The sequence below is a fragment of the Anomalospiza imberbis genome, chromosome 4, assembly GCF_031753505.1.
Source record: "Anomalospiza imberbis isolate Cuckoo-Finch-1a 21T00152 chromosome 4, ASM3175350v1, whole genome shotgun sequence".
Classification (NCBI taxonomy): domain Eukaryota; kingdom Metazoa; phylum Chordata; class Aves; order Passeriformes; family Viduidae; genus Anomalospiza; species Anomalospiza imberbis.
The window spans coordinates 39,052,445-39,072,881 of record NC_089684.1 but is presented as its reverse complement, the minus strand read 5'-3'; the positions used below and the strand labels follow the sequence as shown (position 1 = coordinate 39,072,881).

At 46.6% G+C, this 20,437-nt stretch overlaps 1 protein-coding gene and 1 long non-coding RNA gene across 6 annotated transcripts; both read left to right on the top strand.

Annotated features, from left to right (window-relative positions):
* Positions 1 to 1,539: 1,539 nt before the first annotated feature.
* LOC137472632 (uncharacterized) lies at positions 1,540 to 4,367 on the top strand. Its single transcript, XR_010998323.1, has 2 exons — positions 1,540 to 3,763; positions 4,015 to 4,367. It is a non-coding gene; the product is annotated as an uncharacterized lncRNA (long non-coding RNA).
* Positions 4,368 to 10,753: 6,386 nt separating this feature from the next.
* SPRY1 (sprouty RTK signaling antagonist 1) lies at positions 10,754 to 20,106 on the top strand. Of its 5 annotated transcripts, XM_068187929.1 has the most exons (3): positions 13,808 to 13,933; positions 14,159 to 15,059; positions 17,773 to 20,106. In XM_068187929.1, the coding sequence occupies exon 3, from the start codon at positions 17,828 to 17,830 to the stop codon at positions 18,788 to 18,790; it is 963 nt and encodes a 320-aa protein (XP_068044030.1). In that variant the 5' UTR covers positions 13,808 to 13,933; positions 14,159 to 15,059; positions 17,773 to 17,827; the 3' UTR covers positions 18,791 to 20,106. The 5 variants fall into 5 exon arrangements, with proteins under 5 accessions (XP_068044031.1, XP_068044028.1, XP_068044030.1 ...); XM_068187930.1 differs by lacking the exons at positions 13,808 to 13,933; positions 14,159 to 15,059 and adding an exon at positions 10,754 to 10,870; XM_068187927.1 differs by lacking the exon at positions 14,159 to 15,059 and having other exon boundaries at positions 13,776 to 13,933.
* Positions 20,107 to 20,437: the final 331 nt, after the last annotated feature.

Sequence of the window (20,437 nt, the reverse complement as noted above, 5' to 3'; positions counted from 1 at the left end):
TGCCTGGTCTTATCTTTTGGAGCTGGTTTTTGGCCCAAACGCTGGTTGAGTTGCAGAATTGTTAACATTGAATCAACTTTTCAACTTTTCAGGCACACTTTGTTTAAATACAAAAAATCTACCTTTTTTCTTCCAATAACAACCTCTTGCAAAATGGTATAAAATGTCTTTTGACAGTTCGGATAGAAATGACCAGGAGAATACTTATGATAAAAACGCAGAATTGTCTTCACTTAACTTGAAAAAAAGTTCAGTCCTGTGTTCTACCTAATGCATAAAACAGATTTTCACTGCAAGTATGATATACAGTTCTTAATCCTAGAAGAAAGAATGAGGTTTATTGTGGATAATTTTCCTGCAGCCTCTAAACAGAACATAAGCTTTACCAACCTCAGGTGCAAGGGCAAACATCAGAGACAGAATAAAGATAATTTCTTTCAAAGCTGGGTATTCAAAATAATTGAATTTAGACTTGTCAACCCTTTAAAAATTATGTCCTTAAAGCTGATTTTTGTGGATTCTGTATCCTGGCTCTTTCCTTTCAGCTTCTTTACTCATTTTGAATGTCAAAGTATGGTGACTCTCCCCTGGAAGCTGGACACATGCCAAACAATGCTCCAGGAATTGAGCATCCATGGAAGGCTGGGAGTGATGTTTCCTGGTGAAGTAGGAGTCTGATTCTGCTGATGGGGTGTGGAGAGGGGAAAAGTGGAAGTCAAATGTGGTGTTTTGCCCTGTAGTGCCCAGGAAGATGAAGTTCAGTGATGGACACAGTTTGGTGGGCAGGAGAACTGTCTCTGCCTATTGCAGTCAGGGCTGTGAGGAGCCAGACCCTGAAGGGTTTTGGTTCTTTCTGGCTGGCTCTGCCAGAGAAAGCAGCTGATGTATGGGTGAAACAGAACTGCCAGCACTAGAAATGCTGATGTCTGGGGGTGATGATATCCTAGTATGTAGTGAGAGAATTTGGGAGGAATTGGACCTCAAAGATGAATAGTCACCTGCTGGAAAGTGTCATAACCTTGGCAAAAAACCCTGAAAGAATTAGTAAAAAACAGACACAAAGAACTTGCCTTGCTTCCTGTGATCCCAAAGTTGGGATAAAACCGACTGTGCTTCCATTCACACTCCTGAGCCTTTGGACACTCCTGTGCTGATGCAGTCTGGGGCATAGGAAGTGGTTTGCAGTGGGGGCAGAGTTACATTTGGAAAATCAGTTTTACATTGGGACCCCTTTGTATTTGTATTTAATATTGTTGCTATGGTTGTAGTGATTTACAGTAATTTTTGTCTCCTTGGAACCCCAAAATCTTTTGCTGATGGGTTTTTTTCCTTGCATGGAAGACAATACCACAGGTGATATTAATGTGTGCAGTTCGATAAGGAGCTTTTCCAAGGTAGTAGGTGCCAGAGGCAGAATTGCTGCTGTGGCTGGGCATGTTTTGCCCATTTGGCAGGCTAGCATCAGGAAGACAAATATTTCAGCTGAAACCTCCTCCTGATCTTGAAGTTTGCGTCTGCTCCTTCTGCAAGTGTACCTCCTCTGCTGGAAACTTCACTGAGTGTTTTCACCAGGGCTTTATGTGTTCTGTGTTAAACATTTTAAATGGTGTCAGTCTTCCATGCAGACTTAAATCCAAAAGTTCCAGAGCCCTGACAGAGAAGGAGATGTGTGTTTTCACTGTTAACTGGCCTGCCAAGGACAGGAGGGATGAGGGGGGAGAGCCCCTCTCTGTGTTTGTGTGGCAGGATTCCAGCGAGAGCACAGGTGTTGTGAGAGAAGGCAATGACAACCAGATGACATTCCTTCCCCTTGGACTAGCGTGAAGCCATTGCTCAAACTGATTGTGGGCCCAGCAGTTGGACTGGATGATCTTAACGGTTCATTTCCAGCCTAAATGATTCTGTGATACCCTTCCAACAAAATTGGAGGCTAGCGTGTTGTCTGTGTGTGCCTGTGTAAAATCCATGACATTAAAGCTTGGGTTCCCCTGACTAAAAGATAAGGGGAGTGGAATCACACTTGGAAACCACTGGGAAGATACTAGAAGGTAGTCCAGACAGTGATTTATCCCAGCTGAGAAGTGAATTACCTTTCTGGAGGTGGTGATGGGGCAGCTGATGTCAGGAGAGGCCCTCAGCACTTAACTAGAGAAAGTGCTTTGAGGTAGATGGAAGGAATTGAGGGCAGCAACCCTCAATACACTGAGAAAAATATTTTATCCACATGTGCAAATATATCCTGTTTGCCTAAATGGTTCTGGAAATGCTGCTGGACTCTTCCTCTCATACCTGTGTGTGTGTGGCATTAACCACGCACCCCAGGGATTTTTTTATCTCTTTTGCTAACACTGAGGAGTTTTCACATCCCTGTTTGGTAAAATGGCTCTGCCATCAGCCAGGTGTGGAAAGGGCTTTGATAACGTTCAAGGTGAAACACTTGTCAGCTCTCACTTTATCCAGGAACAGATTATCTGGGCTGTAGAATAATGAGGTCATGTCTTTCCTCCACACCACTGGCAAGAGCTCCGGATTTCACACAGGGGCAGCTGCTTACACCAAGCCTGCTCTACTTAATGCCTTTAAAGCTACCCTGCTTTCCTGTCAGTGAGTTCTCCCCAAACTGAGGGTGTGAAACGTGCTCATACAGCCTCCTTTGCAGGGCCTGTGAGGGGGCTCCTGGTGCTTGGATTGCTGTCCTGTCCCAGAGTTGGGTGGCTGGGATGTGGGACCACAGGACGTCAGAAGCAGAGTGACCTGTGCGTTGGTACTGCACCTAAAATACAGGAATGTGGAGCAGGATTTGTGGGTGGGTGGACCAAAGCCATGCAGCTCTTTCCAGGTGTCCCATCAGCAGCTTGCAGTCTGAATCTGCAGCTTTAATGCAGCGCTGTGGCAGTGAGAGTAGCCATGGACATGAGAGATCCCTAAAGCACACAAGTTGTGGGTGTTAAAGCCTATGGGTGCTTAAGTAGATTAGCACACAAACAAATCCTTTAATATTCTGGAATGCTTCCTCACCACCTAAGTAGGGATTATTCCACCAAGCCTTCTGCCTAGTGAAAAATCTGCCTTTCAGATAGCTGTGCTCTTTAATGATTTGTACTCTTAGGTTTAAAAAAAGGAAAGGAAAATCTGAAAGCATATCAAAAGTGTCTGTGTGGATTTCAAGAAAAGCACAAAAATGGTAAAAATAGCTGTTAAAAATATTCAAGACCCTGTGAAAACTGAGGTTGCTGTAGTGCAGGCAGTAGCATATGTAGGATTCTATACCACAAAGGTTGCTACAATTTTATCCTTTAAATTTCTTTTATGGAACTCACTACCACTTTATGTACAAATATGTGACACAACTGGCCCACCACTTTCTTCTTAGCACTGTGAAAATCTTGGTTAAATTGTCAGCTTTCTATCTGAAACACACAGAAACAACCAGTTACCTTGGTCTGATTCCACTTCCAGGCTTTCATCATCTGCGATTTTGGTAAAAAGCTGCTTTTGTTAATGTGTAATGCCTCATAGTAACCGGTTACACTTTTACTACAAAGGGGTGTTTTATTTTCCTGATGGATGAATAGTAATCAAGGATCAGCTGGTAGTGCCAAGTGCCCTGATAACACAATTGGCTGCATACAGCTTTGTTTGGCCCCTTCCTGCACTGGTTGTCTGGGGAGACTTTAAGAGAAGATGTTGGGAGAGCTGTTCTTTACCTACTTGGCTGTTGGGGAGCTGAATTTTGGGATCGCTTTGTCTGCTGGGTGAAGAGGTAAGAGCTGATTTTGGAGCACATGAAGCCCTTACTGATTAATGACAGCGGGGTGAGGGTGGGAGAGGGGATAGATGGAGGAAATGCTTGAAAATAAACATGTGAATTAGAAAAGTTACCCTGGAATTCATCACTGACTGATTTTTTGTGGAAATACGTGGGGGTTGATGGAGTTGGAAGGAGACAGAAAGTGGGAATACTGATTCTAATCAGAGTAGGGCCTGATTTGTGTTATTTTGATGCTGATTTAGGTGAGCTGAAGGAGGGCTGCAGTCACCCTAGCCTGTGGTAGGAATTGTCTCACTACTAAGCACAAAGTGGTGTCTGGCTTTGATCTCATTAACCCCATCAGCACTGGAGTAGCAGGTGTGTCTCTGGAGCTTGACTCTTTCAAGCTCTGCCACCTTCTATGCACTTGAGGTGCATAGAAGGTGGCAGAGATTACTTCAGAACCAAAAAAGGTAAGACACAGATCTTCCTCTTCTGATTTTTTCAGAAATTTAGGGTCCAGTAACGGTATCAAGAGAGAGGAGGGGAATTCTGCCCCTTTTCTCAATGAGAACAAGAAAAGTTGGGGGAATAAAGATTTGAGGAGAAGTGGGGATTTCTAAATTCCACAAGAAAAACAATGAGATGGAGAAGAAGGAAAACCCACAGCAATAACAACAGGAAGAGCATCTTGGAGACAGCTTTGCACAAAAGTGGGCTTTATATCTTGCAGTCAGTTCTATTAGGATGTGACTTAGCCCAGTTTTTTGAGAATACTCAATATCCTTAATAACTTCCCTATGATTTTAAGCTGGATTTATCCTGCTGGATTGTCTTGGGAGGAAGGGTCACAGCCACAGAAGTTGAGCCCAAGCTGTGCAGACTAATGGGAGACTTCTGATTTAAAAATAGGATACAAAAGCAAATTTCTGTGTTAGCTCTAAAATTCCATCAATTAAGGACCCCCCCACCCCCATGACTTTGATAGTAGAGTGTGTGTGGAAGGAAAATAATGGTGATTGTGGCTTGCTGAGCCCTTCCAGTTGTAACACATGTGTCCTGTCTTAAGTGAGGGCTGGAAACAAAACTCACATCATAACCTCAGGTTTGTATTCTCTGCAGAACATAATGAACTATTTTGAAAGGGTGGTTGGAGGGTTAAGCTAGGAAGGACAAACTGGTAGTGTAATAACATCTATATTAAAAATAAAAAAAACCCAACCAACACAGATGTAATGTATTATATAATCTCTGTTAAACTTGCTCTGGGAAACCCTCCAAGAGCCAGTGTCAGTCTCCATTTTGTACAAGTCTGTACATAACCTTTGTAAGAATTTGTGTGAAGTTGGGTGGGGAAACAGAGAAACACAAAGTAAGAACAGAATGTAGCCTGGCCAAAGCCTTTCTGCAACAGCGCATTCGGAGCAGGGACGCAGGGAGGTTTGCTCCTTCCTGGGCCTTTCCCACCAAGCCACCCCCTCAGCACAGGAGCTGTCAGCCTCTCTTAGTTGCTTACAGATAAAGCAATTAATTTAATCACTGCTAATAAGTAATGTATATAATAAGATATGGACTATGCCACCAGGCTGTTTGTTTTCCAGAAGCTTGGTCACTGCCTGTCTCAGCATAGGTGGTGTTCACTTACCTCCCAGCAGAGAATAACTTGGAACAAAGTGCCTTCAAGCATGGTGTTTGGATACAGGGGGAAAGCTGCTGAAAACAGAGGAACTATAGTGATAAATCCCCTTGTGAAATGTGAAAGAAGCTTTTTACACTTTTCTGACAAAACATCAGTCTGTCTGTATCGATCTACTCCTGCTGAGCTCTTGTCAGCTTCTGTCCTTTCCACTTTCCTCCTTCCCTGGAACTACTGTCCTAGTCAGCTCTTCTTGTGACACCTTTGGAAGTCATCTCTCTTAACAGAGGTGTTGTTGTGCTGCTTCATTTCCATTCCCTGCCAGGAAGGATTGTTTTCCTCTACAATTCAGCAGAGCAGCCACTGGCACTGAAAATATTGATGATGTGGAGGTGATTTGGAACATGGCAAGTTTCCTCAAACAAACAAGTAATGCAGTTACATTCATGGGTTTTGGCTGAGCTATCCTGTCATGAAATACACTGAGAAATTTTTTTTTTCGGTCTTCTTAAATTTTAGTCTGAAAACTAAGTTTAAAACAGAGCTGATGCACCAACTGTCTCCTGTCTAGGCTACCTTTAGCAGCAACAGTAGGGCTGGTTTAGCTATTCCTCAAGGAGCAGACAGGGAATAATTCCACATTTACTACATCTCTCACATTAACTTTGAATCTTTATAAACACAAGCTAGGATATATATCGGTATCCTAATACCCAGCATGTGGAAAGAGGGATTTGATTTAGAAAATTCATGCCTTGCAAATTCTCAGCATCTCATCTTGGTTTTCCTGACATGATCCTTCCTTTCAACCTTTCTTTTTTTTGCCCAGAGAGGTCTGACAACAAGAATTCTCCCTTCCAGCTTTAGAAAGAACTCTGAGCAAATAATTCTTTCTGTGTCTTCCTAAGAAGTGCTGAGCACTTTTATTTTATAGCAATTGGCACCCTGGAAAATTTAAGTCTGCAGGAGCTAATGAATCTACAGGAGTGTTTGTAATTGACTCAAAGTTGTTGTTTTTTCATGTGGCAAGTTTTACAAAAAACAGCAGATGGTTTTGAAAGGTAATTCTTGACATCAGTCCAGCTCCAAAAATGTTGTTTTCCATTTGCTTCCCATGTTTCACACTGTTGGTGTGTGATGAAATACGAGTAGTGCTACTGCTGAGCTGCTGTGCTCTTGTAGGCTGGTGGTGAGAGATCTTTTCCATGTCTTTTCAACCATAAAAGAGTAAAAGAAAGGTGTGGTGTTGGTTTGTTTGTTTTTCCCCCTGTACAATACCTGCAGCAAAGACTCAAAGAATATGGTAAAATATATTGAATATTGATCTTAGGTGCATAAAGGTTTAAGTTTTCTGAAAATGGTACATTTGCAGGAGAATTAGAAAAGTCATGCTGGTTTGCTATGAGAACAGAGTGGTGTGTAAATTCTAACAGATTGATGTTTAGGTTTTGATAACTGCCCTCTGCAGAGCTGAAATCCAGCCAGGTGGTGGGTGACAGCTATTTCACTACTCTGAGAGGTATGGACATAAATAATAGCTGAGCAGTTGACCTCAATATCTGCTGGAGCTGAAGATGACCTTTCTTGAATACTCTGAGATCTCTGTCTGGCCTTCCTTGTAGAAAAGACTAGAACCCACTAGGGAATTGTTGTCAGGGATTTTTTTGTTTTGTTTTGTTTAATAAATAGGGAATTGCTGCAAACACTGAGTTCAGCCAGGCAATTATGTCCACAGTTCTAAGCTAATATAAAATGTGTGTTTTCTGTTTTTCAACTGGGCACACTTGTCATTCTTATCTTTATTCAGATGCTTCTTTTAGGCTGGATTATACTGCTGAAAATCTATGGAAGGATTGCTGTAGGCAACAGTGCAATCCCTCCCTTGGGAATGCTTTGGTATTACAGTGCTGCTCCAAGAAATTTCACCTTGCAGCAGAATCACTGCAGTGTTTTGGAAGGCTAGTGGGTAGGCTAATTTAGGAGGAAAATCCATTTTCTGCATAAATTTCAAAACTACTGAACTTGGGAGGCAATAGAGACAATCCTGGCTAGGCTTTGAGATACTTTAAACAAGGTATGTTTCAGTAATAGGTGTGGTCTTTGTAGATGGGAATTCTCTGGCTTCTCAAGGACAGCATGTTTAATTGATCAGGGAAAGAAACAAGAATCACAGGAGTGGTTTCAAAATAAAGAGTCATGGAGGGAATCTAAAAGAGAGACCACCCCCCCAACACACACAAACACAGAGTTTCTGGTGTCACAACCTCCCTATGCTAAGTGTGTGTCTGTACATGTCCTCCTGGGTGGGAGCCAGCAGGAAAGGCAGTGCAAGCTTTCTCCGTGGCTTGTGTGGAACTAGAGCAGCCTGTCTTCCACCCCGATGGAAATGAGGGGGGTTTTCATCAGCAATGTGACAGTATGTGCAAGGGCATGTGTGTTTTCTGTTCTTCACTGTCAAGGGTTTTCCCAGTCCTCTTTGGTGAAAGAAATCTGACCTTTTCAACCCAAAGGCTCTTAAGGGATAATATTTTTCACACTGTGTCCAAAATACCATAGTTTCCTGACTTCCTCAATCTCATAGGGAACCAAAGTTCACTTTGATTTCCCCAGGAATAGAATCTGGCCCTTGACACTGAATATTCCTTGGCAGGTCGTTGTTATTACGGAGCAAAATTCCAAGATGTGCCTGACAAGCTCTTCTAGAGTACAACAAACCACATCAAACATGCAGGGGTGTCTTGGCACTTTATACTTGAACTGCCAAGTGCAGAATCTGTCAGAGAAGAAAGACCCAGAAAATGGGAAAAGGATGAAAAAATAGAGGTTAATAGCAAATTATATTTTATCACTCTCTCGTTGGGATGTGGGAAAGTGACATCACTGTAGTCTTGTAGATTTGTGGCAAGAGATTTATCTTTTCAGCAACAGAAGAGTAAAAGAAAGGTGTGGGGCTGTTTATCTGGTTTTTTTTTTGTTTTGTTTTGTTTTTTTTTTTTTTTTTTGTTTTTTTTTTTTTTTTTTTTTTTTGTTTTTGTTTTTGTTTTTGTTTTTTTTTCCCTGAGAAGTTAAAATCTGTAAATACTGAAGTGGGTGATGCTGTGGCCAGAAATCTGTGTGGCTCCTGTGACATGTTCCTTTTCCTGTAGTCGGTTTCTGGCGGGAAAGCAGTGACAGCTTCTGAGCTGACAACTGCCTCTCTAGATACACACTTTCTTAGGACCATTTGGTACCACACAAGTGTACGAAGGCTCAGAGGAAGAAGTTGCCATTAAAAAAATAGCCTGTTGCAAACTTCTCTTCAAGAGATCAATGGAAGAACTTCCTCCCTGTTTGCATTTGCCTGTTAAAATCTCACTGAAATGCTTTTCAATGATAAAGCAGAACCAAGTACATGACACAGACATGAAGCTACTGCTTCCCCACAGAAGCTGCTGCAGCCACAGAGGGAACCTAAACTTTGGTTGTTGACACACTGTTCTCGAGAGCGACAAGAGAGATTGTGTTCATTAGGCCAACCCCATCATTCTTGCTAAAAGCAGGCTTAGGTTTCCATGTATATTTTCAAATCAAATTAGAAACGCTGCTCCTGAGACCTCCTTCAGCTGACAGTGACGGATTGCACAACCTGATAAACGGGAGGCATTCCTGGAGCTGTGCTAACGCCCGAGTCGCCACAAGTGCTTAGATAATAAAAACATGCACAGAGCCACGTATTTAAATTAGCAGAGAGCTTCTCCTCTTCCCCCAGTAAAGCAGCCCACTCCTGGGGAGCAGCCACTTCTCCAGCAGAAATGGGAAGGGTTTGTGTCTGTGCAAGGAATTGTGTCTCAGTGGAATGGAAAAGGCAGTTTGCTCAGCACTAGGACAGGAGATGAGGACTTGCAGATTATTTATGGTAGATGAGAGTAAGTTATGATTGGTATTCAGTAATAATGACAGTTTTCCTTTTTTCACAAAGCTGTTTATACAGGCAGATGAAGTCATATTAGCTAAAATAGTTAACAGTTAATGCAGAGTAAGGAAAATATGATCAGTAGCTTAGCAGAATATCTTGTGCACATGCAAGCAACCCATGTAGCAGCTACACATGAAGGCTAGAGAGGCAGTTCTCCTAGGAAGATTAAAGTTGATCAGAAAACAGTAACTATGGGTACCTGAAAGAGAGGTGTAGAGGTACCAGTTGCCTGTATATCAAAGGAGTGGTGGAAAATGAAGAGACTTGCTGTGGCCTATCCTTAGGAGAGTGAAGTTTTGCCTGTGGTTACCCAAGGAAAATACTGGTTTTTTTGATACAATGCAGGAGATGGGGAAGGGAAAGCGTGTTCTCAGACTCTCAGCCTATTTTACAGACCTTGGCATTTTCTTCCTGTTTAATTTGGGCACAGACTAAACCCCTCTCTCTGCAGCAATTCCCCGAGATGCTTTGATTCCACATTCAAATGTTCACGAGGCAGGTTCACATCGAGGTTTGTCCCTTTGTTCTTGGAGGTTTGCCGGGCTGCTGCCTATTACTGTCTCCTCTGCCTCTAAGAAAAACTGATGTTATCTCTTGAAGTGAAAACTACAGGTTCTATTTGTAACTGAGGATTTCCTGTGTGCCTTTCCCCAGCCCGTGCAGTGACAGCAAGAGACAGCGGCGCACGGGCTGCGTGTCTTCAGAGAGCTTTGAGAACAGCCCCTGCACAGCAGCTGAAGAAATCCCCAGCCACCCGTGCCTTTGATCTCAGATAAAGGTCAACCTGTCTGGTAGAAAGTGTGATGGGAAACGCTACCACATCAGCCTTCGCTTTCTCTTCCTTACCCTGAAGTGATTCACTGTATGTGTCAGGGTATGCCTTCACCATGGCACCCATGGTGTTTGGTTCTTGGGAGCAGCTTTATTCATCTCATGCGCCAGCTTAAGCCAGGGCCAGCAAGATTTCATGAGAGTTGCTGAGAAACTTGTTACTACAGCATTGTTCCATAGCTTTTGTTGGTTTGTTGGAGAGTTTTTAAATCATGGAATCATTTAAGTTGGAAAAAAACCTTTAAGGTCATTCAGTCCAGCCATCAACCCAGTGTTGCCAAGTCACCAGTAGACCAGTCCCTAAGTGCCACATCTACACATTTTTTAAATCCATCCAGGGTTGGTGACTCAGCCAGCACCCTGGGCAGCCTGTTCCAGTGCCTTCAGTGAAGAAATTTTTCCTGATCCCCAATCTAAATCTCCACTGGTGCAACTTGAGGCCATTTCCTCTTGCCTTGTAGTATATATAGGCCTAGTGGTGTGTTAAAAAATTAGTTACACTGGTCTTGTCCCAACAAGCGCTGAGTGTTTCTGAGACTGTTTAAGCACTAACAGTTACAAAGTTTCACCTGATACAAACTCAAAAGTTGCTGACACACAAAGCTTTGGGGAGCTGCAGGTTCCAGTTGGTTCTCCTGACACCACCTCTCCAAGATAATCACTGGTGAGGGAAGTACCTGACCTACACATGCTACAGGTAAGACTGACACAACAATTTGGTTCATAATTTTGTTATAAATGCTAATGGAGGGGGGTGTTTAGTTGCCTTTGAATTCCTCTGTAATCTTAGAAATGTCATTGCAGCTGTGAAGATTGGTTATGAAGTGACAAGTAACATGCATAAAGGGAAACATTTCCCCTGCTGAGTCTCCTCAAAGCCATGTTGGCTTTGTGACTGGGGCTGAGTGTGTGTCTTCCTTCTGGACTGGGATTTGTACCTTAGCAAAGGCTAAGAGATGCTGCTTAGGGAGAAATAGAATAATATTCCCAGGTGGGATATACCATAGAAATAGTTGTTACTGATAGTGGGAGGATTGCAGTTTATCCAGTGCTTTACAAAGGTCAGTTAAGTCACTTAGAGATAAAAGTTGCATCTAGGTGTGGATTAGGAAGAAAAACAAAAAGCTAAGTATGGATTGTGCTTTTGTTCTGTCCAGTGCACCTTCTGGCACTCAGGCTGCTGTGAGGGAGAAGTAGCATCTTACTGCAGAAGATGGGGATTATCTCCAGTACCTGATCCTCAAAGTGAAAGTGGAAACAGGGATTGGATCACTGCTCTTGGCCATCATTCAGTCGCTTGAACCCCATTCTGGCAGGTTTTTCTGAGGCACAGAGGGCTGGTCTCTATTGACTTGGGGTCAGCTGAGCCACCTCTAGATGATGGTTTGGAGATAGAAAATAACTTGGTTGCATCAGATTCCTGCCTTTGCATCAATCCTCAAATTAAGACCATGCTAGGATATAGCCATAGGTGCCAGTTCATTCTCCAGAATGTAGCTCTCCTTTTTCTAATCAGAATTTCTCACTGCTATAGTTTCCAGGAATAATCTAGTAAGATGGACTTCTGTGAGGTGCAGGAATGTTTGCTTGAGCCCATGGAGAGCCTTTGGATATCGCTGGAGGGTTTTCCCTTCTTTCAGTGAAGTATTAATTCAGGTGCCAGGTGATAGTGAACACCTGCCAGTACTCTTGGTTATTTGACTGACCCATTTAAGCCTGGTATTATGTTTCTAAAATCAAGCTCTTACACTTGGCATAGGTTTTTTAAGGTGGTACTGGCTTTAGAGATGTGAAAGGAGAGGCACTGAGGTGTTTTTATGGTCGTGTCCTAGGAAAAATGTATATGGACTTCTGTGAGAACAGACCCCTGCTACCTCCAAAGGCTCCAAGGTGAACTTGCACCACTAAGACTACTCTGCATGAGTAATGTATCTTTTTCAAATTTTTTAGTCATTTTGGTTCTTCAGCTGGATTTTTTGTTCCCGTCAGATATAGGCTTTTGTAACTCTTTATAGGTTCCAAAGTTTTCAGATGGATTGCACTGAAAACGATTTTGTACTTTGTGCTCAAGTGTGCCTGAGAATGCTTTTGGTGAACAGCCGCATTTTCTAAATCCATATTAATGGATAAATCAAATATTGTTTTGGAATACTTTTATTCCACACCAAGGATTTTTATGCTCTTGTTTGTCCTTTGAGCCTCTGTCATTGGAGAATGGTATTTATGGTTTGTCTGTATCTGCAATCTGTTAATTACAAACTCAGAAGTATTAGGAGTCACACTACCACTAGTACTATATTCTAGTATTCAGTATACAACCTCTAATGCGTGCAAATTTTATTTCATAGAGAAATAGGTGGTTCGGGTGAAGGTTGTGCATAATGATGAAAATTTCAAAAATGCAGTTTAAGTGATTTCTTTCCAAGCTTAGTGAAGTTTAATGAAAAACAACTGTGCTACCTCCAGGAGTGTGAGCTGGGTGTGCAGACTGTCACCAAGTGCCACCTTTATGGTACAATCCTATTTGTAGGGATTGTTTGCTTTTAGATGTATGTTCCTGCTAAGCAGCTCCACATACCCTTAGCACATACTTCTTTTCTTTGGGGCAAAAGGTGGGAGAATGTTTTTTTTTTTTGTGAAAGAGATTGTTAGTATGATTCAGATAAACTTAAAGCTGAGTGGTGTTTAGCCAAGTACTGGAAGTCTCAACTATTCCAATACTTTACATGTTGTTATGAAAAAATTCTCAGAATTTGGATGTGCTTCATATCACTTTCCCATGTTCTTTTGGTGGCCTGTTAAAATAATCTACTCACTGAGAAAAACCGAACCAAACTCCCAAAAATCTTATGTCAAAGGCAATATCTGGCCATAAAACTACTGACTTGGAAAGCATCCCTGTATCTCTTTGGCACCATGGCAGGGATGCAGTGGTGAGCTTTGGATGGGAACTTGCAGGGCTGGAAAGGTGGGAGAGAGACAGCCGGGTCGATAACCCGTATCATTTCTGGTGCTGCAGTGTCAGCCGTAAAACGGTGGGAAGAGCCTCTTCCTATCTCATGGCAGGATGACAAGAGGGAATGCTCTTCTCGGGTCCTCAGCTGCCTCTGCAATAGTCTGAAAGAAGCAGAAAACACCTTGTGAATATTAACGAAGGGCTGTTCCACCTGGCATGAAAGGCGCTGACGGTAAAACACAGGAATCTGTCTGTAATGCTGTCAGAGGAGTGTGGCAGAACTTCAGCCCTTCACAGCAGAGCTCAGTGCCCGGTGCTGCTGCGGCAGTTCCACGAGCTCTGCCCGCCCGGCCGAGCGCAGGCGGGGGCAGCGTGTGCGAGCTGGGCAGCTCCGAGCTCCGCCGGGCCGAGTCCCCGGGGCGCTCCCTCTGCCGGCGGGGCCTCGGGGCCGGGAGGAGCCGAGGCTGCGGGACAGCGCGGGGCCGGAGAGGGGCAGGTCCTCCCTCCATTCCTCCTCAATTCCCTCCCTTCTTCCTTCCCTGGCGGCCCGCAGGAGCCGCGGTGCCCGCGCGGGAGCGGCTCCCGGCGGGTGGGCGGGGAATCCACGCCGGGATTTCGGAGGCACACTGACATCAGGGGGGCGCGGCCGGCGGCGGGCGGGGGCTGCGCGCTGAAAGGCGGCGAGGCGCGGCCCGAGTCACTCCGGAACGGCGGCGGGGCAGCGCGGAGCGGCTGCCGGCACTGCCCGGGCTGGATCCGCGCCGCCAATGTGCCGCGGGAGGCGGGCGCTCACCCCGGCCCTAGGTAAGCCCGGGCGGCGCTCGCCGCGCCGCACACCCACCTCCCGCCGGGTCAGGTGCGGGCGGGCGGCCGGGGCTCCCCGCGCCGCGCTGGGGGCGGCCGCGCTGCGAGGCGTGAGGGAGGTGCGGGCGAGCCGCGCTCGCTGCTCCGCGGGGCACCGGGCGGGAGAACCGGGGCTCGGCTCCCCGGGCCGGCAGCGCTGAGCTGGGCGCGATTCGCTGCTCACAGAGAAGCTTCGGGTCGGTACTCGCCCGTCCCGCCCGACGCGGGGTCTCTGGCTCGTCGGAGCTTTGCGCGACCCTCTCGAGCCTGCGGAGACCTCGGTGCCAGACTGCGGCGTGCGGGGTCGCCTCTCCCCGACGCGTCCTGCCCCTGCTCCGAGTCTGTCACTCAGCCCCCGGCAGCGACAGCCAGCACATGGCTGTGTGCGGGGCGCTCTCAGGGCCATTGCATTGCGCTGCCGCTGCCTTCCTTCGCAGTTCGCTGAGCTCTGCCTGGAGAGCCAGAGCCGCTTCTTGATCGCTTTTAAAAAGAAAATAAAAAATCAAAACGAAAAAGAAAATACACAGCCAAATTTTTCGCACCTGAGGTTGTGGTTGCACTTTGCCAGACGGGACTTGCGGCAAAGACCATGCGGTGAAGCCGAGCGCCGGAGCGGCACCGCACCCCTGCACTCTGCGATCGCAAAGGGAAGTAACAAACAGCCGGAGCAGGAGCCGCGCACCCGCCGCCTCTTCCCAGAGACCTGCATCGCAACAGCCCCGCTGCCTGCCGCAGCCTGCAGCCGCCTGAGGCTCGATCCAGATCCTCCGCTTTGCAGGAAGGGCTGGATTTGCTCCCCGTCGCCTCCGGACCAAGAGTACTGCGGCCGAAGGAGAGCGCCGCTTCCACGGGCGGCTGGGGCCGCTGCATGCTGACCCCCGGGAGAGGGGAGCTGCGGTGGGCAGGAGAGCGGGGCTTTTCTCCGCTGGCCCAGTAGGACGTGGAGATCGGCGAGCGAGGGCTGCGCGGGGACGAGGAGCGCAGCCCGCCGGCCTTCCCCGTCCCGGGGGCCGAGAGAGCGAGGAGCCAAGGCCCCGTCGCCCCCCGCCCGCTGGATTTGCCGTTCCCGGTGGCTCCCTGCACATCCGTAAGTTGGGACCCGCCGTGCACTCACTCACGGGGCCGGCGCTGCCGCAGCGAGCAGGTGCCGCGGGGCGCTGCGGCGCCCGCCCGGTGAGGGGCGGCCCCGACCACCTTCCCACCGTCCCCCTCCCGGAATGGAGGCACCGGGCTGCTGCGGGAAGGCTTGCTGGGGGCCGTGGCCGGCTGCAAACGAGCAGAACGTCAAAAACACCCTCCAAACGCTCCTCGCAGATGGGGGCCGGAGGGGCTGAGGCGAGGGGTGCCGAGCCGCAGCGCGGGGAAACCGCGGGGCTGAGCGGCCGCTCGGCTGCCGCCTTAAGCGCCAGGTAATCTGCCCACCCGAGGCAGCGCCGGGCTAAGATCTGCCTTCCTCTGAGGAAGAGAGAGAGAAGGAGGGAAAGGGGGGGGGAAGTCTATGTTTTCATTCATAACTTTTTTCTTCCCCTTTTCCCCTCCTCTTCCTTCCTCTCCGTCAGCGCCGTGATCCGCTCCGCTCCGCTCGGGGCGCAGAGGGCGCCGCGCCGCCGCCGCCGCCCGCCCGGGGCTGCGGGGAGCGGGGCGGAGCAGGGCGGGACGGGGGGGCTGGCGGAGTGTCCGAGCGTGTGTGGGGAAGGGGAAGGAAGCGGGATCCCACCCCCGACGTGCGGGGAGGGAGCGCAGCCCCGGGTGCAGAACCGTGAGGGCTCTCGCCGCCTGCATAGTACGTTATTTTATTATTTTGTTTTACTAATTTTTATTTTATTGTCCGGGGGGGAAGCAGTTTACGAGCGATCTGCGCGGGGGTGGAGGTGGCTGGTTCAACTCTTGCCCCGGTCTGCAGCTGGGCTTGTCAGTCTGCGCCGCGTTGATGTTGCGCTTTCCCCCAAAGATGGCACTGGATGTCTTTCGCATTTTCTTGGGATATTGTTTTTCATCCCCTAGGGAGCCCAGCTTCTGCCGGGTACAGCTGTAAATCTTTCCCTTTTCGCATTCATTCACCCTTGGTCTGTTGTAGATTTGTATTCAGTGCTCATGAAGAAGGCTGCTTCTTGTGTGGGGTAGGAGGAAATTCTTTGCTGGAGGATGGTGAGGCACTGGCACAGGAAAAGACTGTGAATGCCCCATCCCTGGAAGTGTCCAAGGCCAGGTCGGATGGAGCTCTGAGCCACCTGGTCTAGTGTAAGGTGTCCCTGCCCATGGCCAGGAGCTTTGGGACTGCAGAGTCTTTTAGATTCCTTCCAACCAAGCCATTCTGTGATTCTGTTCTATGAATTAGAAGTGAGAGTGTTTGGTTTTTCTGTTTAATCTGGTGACCACAAAGCCCACACAGGTGATGTTAGATGTAAAATGAAATTTTTGACTACTGGATGAGGACAAAGACTTTGTGTCACGGCACAAGCTGTCACTTTCTGCCCATGGTGACTACCTGCTAGAAGAAGCATTTCCTCTTCTTGTTCTTTCAGTGCCTTTTTCTCTCTGGAGTGGGGAACAGCTCCATGCTGGCTGTGGTCTGGGTACACAAGACACCTTCATAGCATTATTGGATGAGTTTTTGAAATGCTTGATAGTACTTTCTCTGCTTTCAGGTAAACACGGCATCCCGAGGGGGAGTGAAAAGGGACTTTTCCTTTGGCTGACAGTAAAGAAAAACAGTTTGTTGTCTTGGTTCCCTGCATAAATGTGGCACTTGGATACTCAGTTACAATTTTGTGTAGGTGTGGAACTGTCACTGCAGTTTTCTCAATGCAGTTTTCTCAACCTTTGTGTCTCTTAGCTAGGCAGGATGGAAATATGTAACATCTCTACTATTCTCCTACTACTTAAAAGATAGACAAGCAGATGTTCTGTTTATTTGAGAAGCTTTTAGTCTGTCTTATGAAAATGGATTTGTTCTCTGTTTGTGTTTTGAGGTTGTTGTTGAGGGTTTTTTATCTGCTCTTAACATTCTCATGAATGCTCAGGTACTTTTTGTTTGACACCTAGTTCATCTAAGCCTTTTCTATCCCATTTTTCTTTCACACTCTGGCCTGTGGTCAGGAAATATTTGAAAACAGGTTGTTTTCACCCTTGCTTTAATTTTATAAAGGAGCATATTAGATGTGTAGGCTGAGTTACTTTCTCACAGAAAATGTGTTGGCCACTTGACAGCACTTAGTTCAGGACTCTGTAATGCACATATGTCACTTTAAGAGGGAGATTTTCCAAATGCACTAGGAAGCAAATCTGTGGAACTTTCTGATGCTGCAGATTCAGGCAGAAGAGTGAGAACTGGGCTCGTTCCTCACTCTGCCATACGAAACATGAACGTAGTGGTGTTCTTGGCTGTTTCCCGCTCAGTGTCAGGGGCATTTGGAATTGCTGTTCATAGAGACAGATGTTGAGTTCAGTAGCAAGGGAGAGGCACTTCCCATGGCTTGCCAAGAAAGCATACAAGTTAATACTGGATTTTTATTTTTTAGTTTTTTTTTTAATGGCATGGGGTCTCCTTTGCATTCCTCATCTATGATGCCATACCCAGACTCTCCCCATTACTGGACTTTGGCCAGATCCTTAGCGCTGCTCTAATCCCCTGTTGAAAGTGAACAGTACCAGGTGGCTGGGGCAGTTTGGGCTTTGCCAGATCATTTCTGTTTTCAGAAAGTATCCGGTGCTTTATCCCTCCGCTGCCCTTGATCTCGTGTGTGTATATGTACACATGCAGTGTTTATTTACACCTTCTGTCTCCTTCCTTATTTCAGGATTTCAGATGCATGCCAGGTTCCCGCTGAATGCCAGCAGCAGAGATCACTACAGATGGAGCCCCAAAGTCAGCATGGCAGCGGCGGCTCCCTGGTGGTGATTCAGCAGCCCTCCCTGGACAGCCGGCAGCGCTTGGACTATGACAGGGACAGCCAGCCCACGACCATCTTGTCACTGGACCAGATCAAAGCCATCAGGGGCAGCAACGAATACACCGAGGGGCCGTCGGTGGTGAAAAAGTCGGGTCCACGGACGGCGCCGAGGCAGGAGAAGCATGAGAGGACTCACGAGATTATACCAATTAATGTGAATAACAACTACGAGCACAGGCCCGGCCATGCGGGGCACGTGGCACATCAGCATAACACCAGGGCTCCCGTCCTGAGCCGATCGACCAGCACGGGCAGCGCGGCCAGCTCCGGCAGCAACAGCAGCGCCTCCTCGGAGCAAGGGCTGCTGGGGCGCTCGCCGCCCTCCCGGCCGGGCTCCGGCCACAGATCTGACCGGACAATCCGGGCGCAGCCCAAGCAGTCGGCGCTGATCGTGGACGATCTGAAGGGGCCTTTGAAAGAGGACTTGACGCAGCACAAGTTCATCTGCGAACAGTGCGGGAAGTGCAAGTGCGGGGAGTGCACGGCGCCGCGGGCTCTGCCCTCCTGCCTGGCCTGCAACCGGCAGTGCCTGTGCTCGGCTGAGAGCATGGTGGAGTACGGCACCTGCATGTGCCTGGTCAAAGGGATCTTCTACCACTGTTCCAATGACGATGAAGGGGACTCGTACGCGGATAATCCCTGCTCCTGCTCCCAGTCACACTGCTGTTCTAGGTACCTGTGCATGGGAGCCATGTCCTTGTTCCTGCCTTGCTTGCTCTGCTACCCTCCGGCCAAAGGATGCCTAAAACTCTGCCGGGGGTGCTACGACCGTGTCAATCGTCCAGGGTGCCGGTGCAAGAACTCCAACACGGTCTATTGTAAACTGGAGAGCTGCCCCTCCCGGGGTCAGGGCAAGCCCTCATGATTTTGGGAGGGAGGTTTACTCCCTCCAACTTCAGTTTTTCAGGTTGTAGCTGATTTTTTTTTTTTTTCCCCTCCCCCATCTTTTCTTCTTCCTCCCCTCCTCCCCCATTTTGGGAGGACTATTGCTTTCCTTTCCTTTCTGTCTGCCCAACTTCAGACACGTGAGTTCTTCCCCTTGCATCTTTGCTCTCCTCCTCCTACTGACTTGGCTGAGTGTGGAGCGTTTCACGCAGTCGCTGCTGCTCTTTGGTAAGTGTGGACCTGGGATCTGCACCTGCCACTCATTTGGGCAGGGTCTTTGAGTTTGTAACTGAACCACTCCTGAAAAGAGACAGTGAGGGCTCACTGGGCTCTTGAAGCTTCTTGCTCTGTGAATATCTTCCCAAAGATAGGGTGGGTTTTTTTGGTTTTTTGGTTTTTTTTTTTTTTTTTTTTTTTTTGTTCTCAGCAAGTTATGTTTTTTTTCTCCTTAACCTCCTGAGTGCCAGGGGAGAATAACTTTCCTAAGTGAGCTGGATTGTGAAATAACTTTTTGTGCTTTTTGTGTGTGTTCTTTCTGGAGAGGGATGTAAAATAAAGGCTTCACCAAATGAAAGGCCTGACTCTTCTATAAGCAGCTTGCTTCTTTTTGCATCTTTCCCCCCCCACCCCTTTCTTTTTCTCTTAACTTTTGGAACATTCTCAGACCTGAGAATTGCCTTGCTTTTTTTTTTTTTTTTTTCTTTTTCAGTGTAACTTCAGTTTTTGCTACACTTTGTAGATCTTCACATTGGAGACATTGTGGCTGCAACATACTCATTTGTTTCTTTTGCTGTCCAGTCTTTGAAGGATATTGCTTACTCCACCCTCCTAATACAGTTTTTATAGTCTGTCAGTATCAGTTGATATTAAAGTTGGTGGTGTTCATATATCCAAACAGCCTTCAGGTGTCATTGAGTCACCTAAATGTTCTTGAATCCTTCAAGTCTCTTGTGATCCTTTGGCTTAGTGAGTTTAGCTCTGCTCTGTACTTTATAATTTTATTCTGTCCATTTTATTGCCTTAGCCACAGATTGTGGTCCTTTTTTGTATATTTTATGTATAAAACACAAAGTTGAATCCCAACTATTTTTAAGACAAAAGTCTGTTAAAACTTTTTTTATTGTAAAGAATATTTATTATGTGAATCTCTATTATTTTATGATATTTATTGCAAAAGACTTTGAAAATGTACTCATGTCTGAATATAACAAAATATCAATACTTAACGAAATAAGGATGACACGAAGAAAGTACATATGTTAACTATAATGCAGAAAATATATTAATTAATGAAAACGCCTCTGGAGTTCTTTTGTTACAGCAACAGGTTGTGAGCTACATGTGTGTATTGCTGGGCTGTTCCTCCTTCAGGCCTGTCAGGTGGCAAATAACCTCCTATTGATACTTCAAAGCCACTAGTCTGTGCTCTGGTTTAGTTTACCTAGTTTTAAGTTTCAGCCAACTATATATCAAATAAGAGATGTTTAATACATTTGAATCTGTGTTGTGCTTAACAGTGCCAAGAAATGGAGGCTCTATTTATTTACCAAAGCATTTGGAAATACATTTGTGGAGGAGGAAACCACAACTTCCAAGTTGGTTTCTTTTTTGGTGTTTGGTTTGTTTT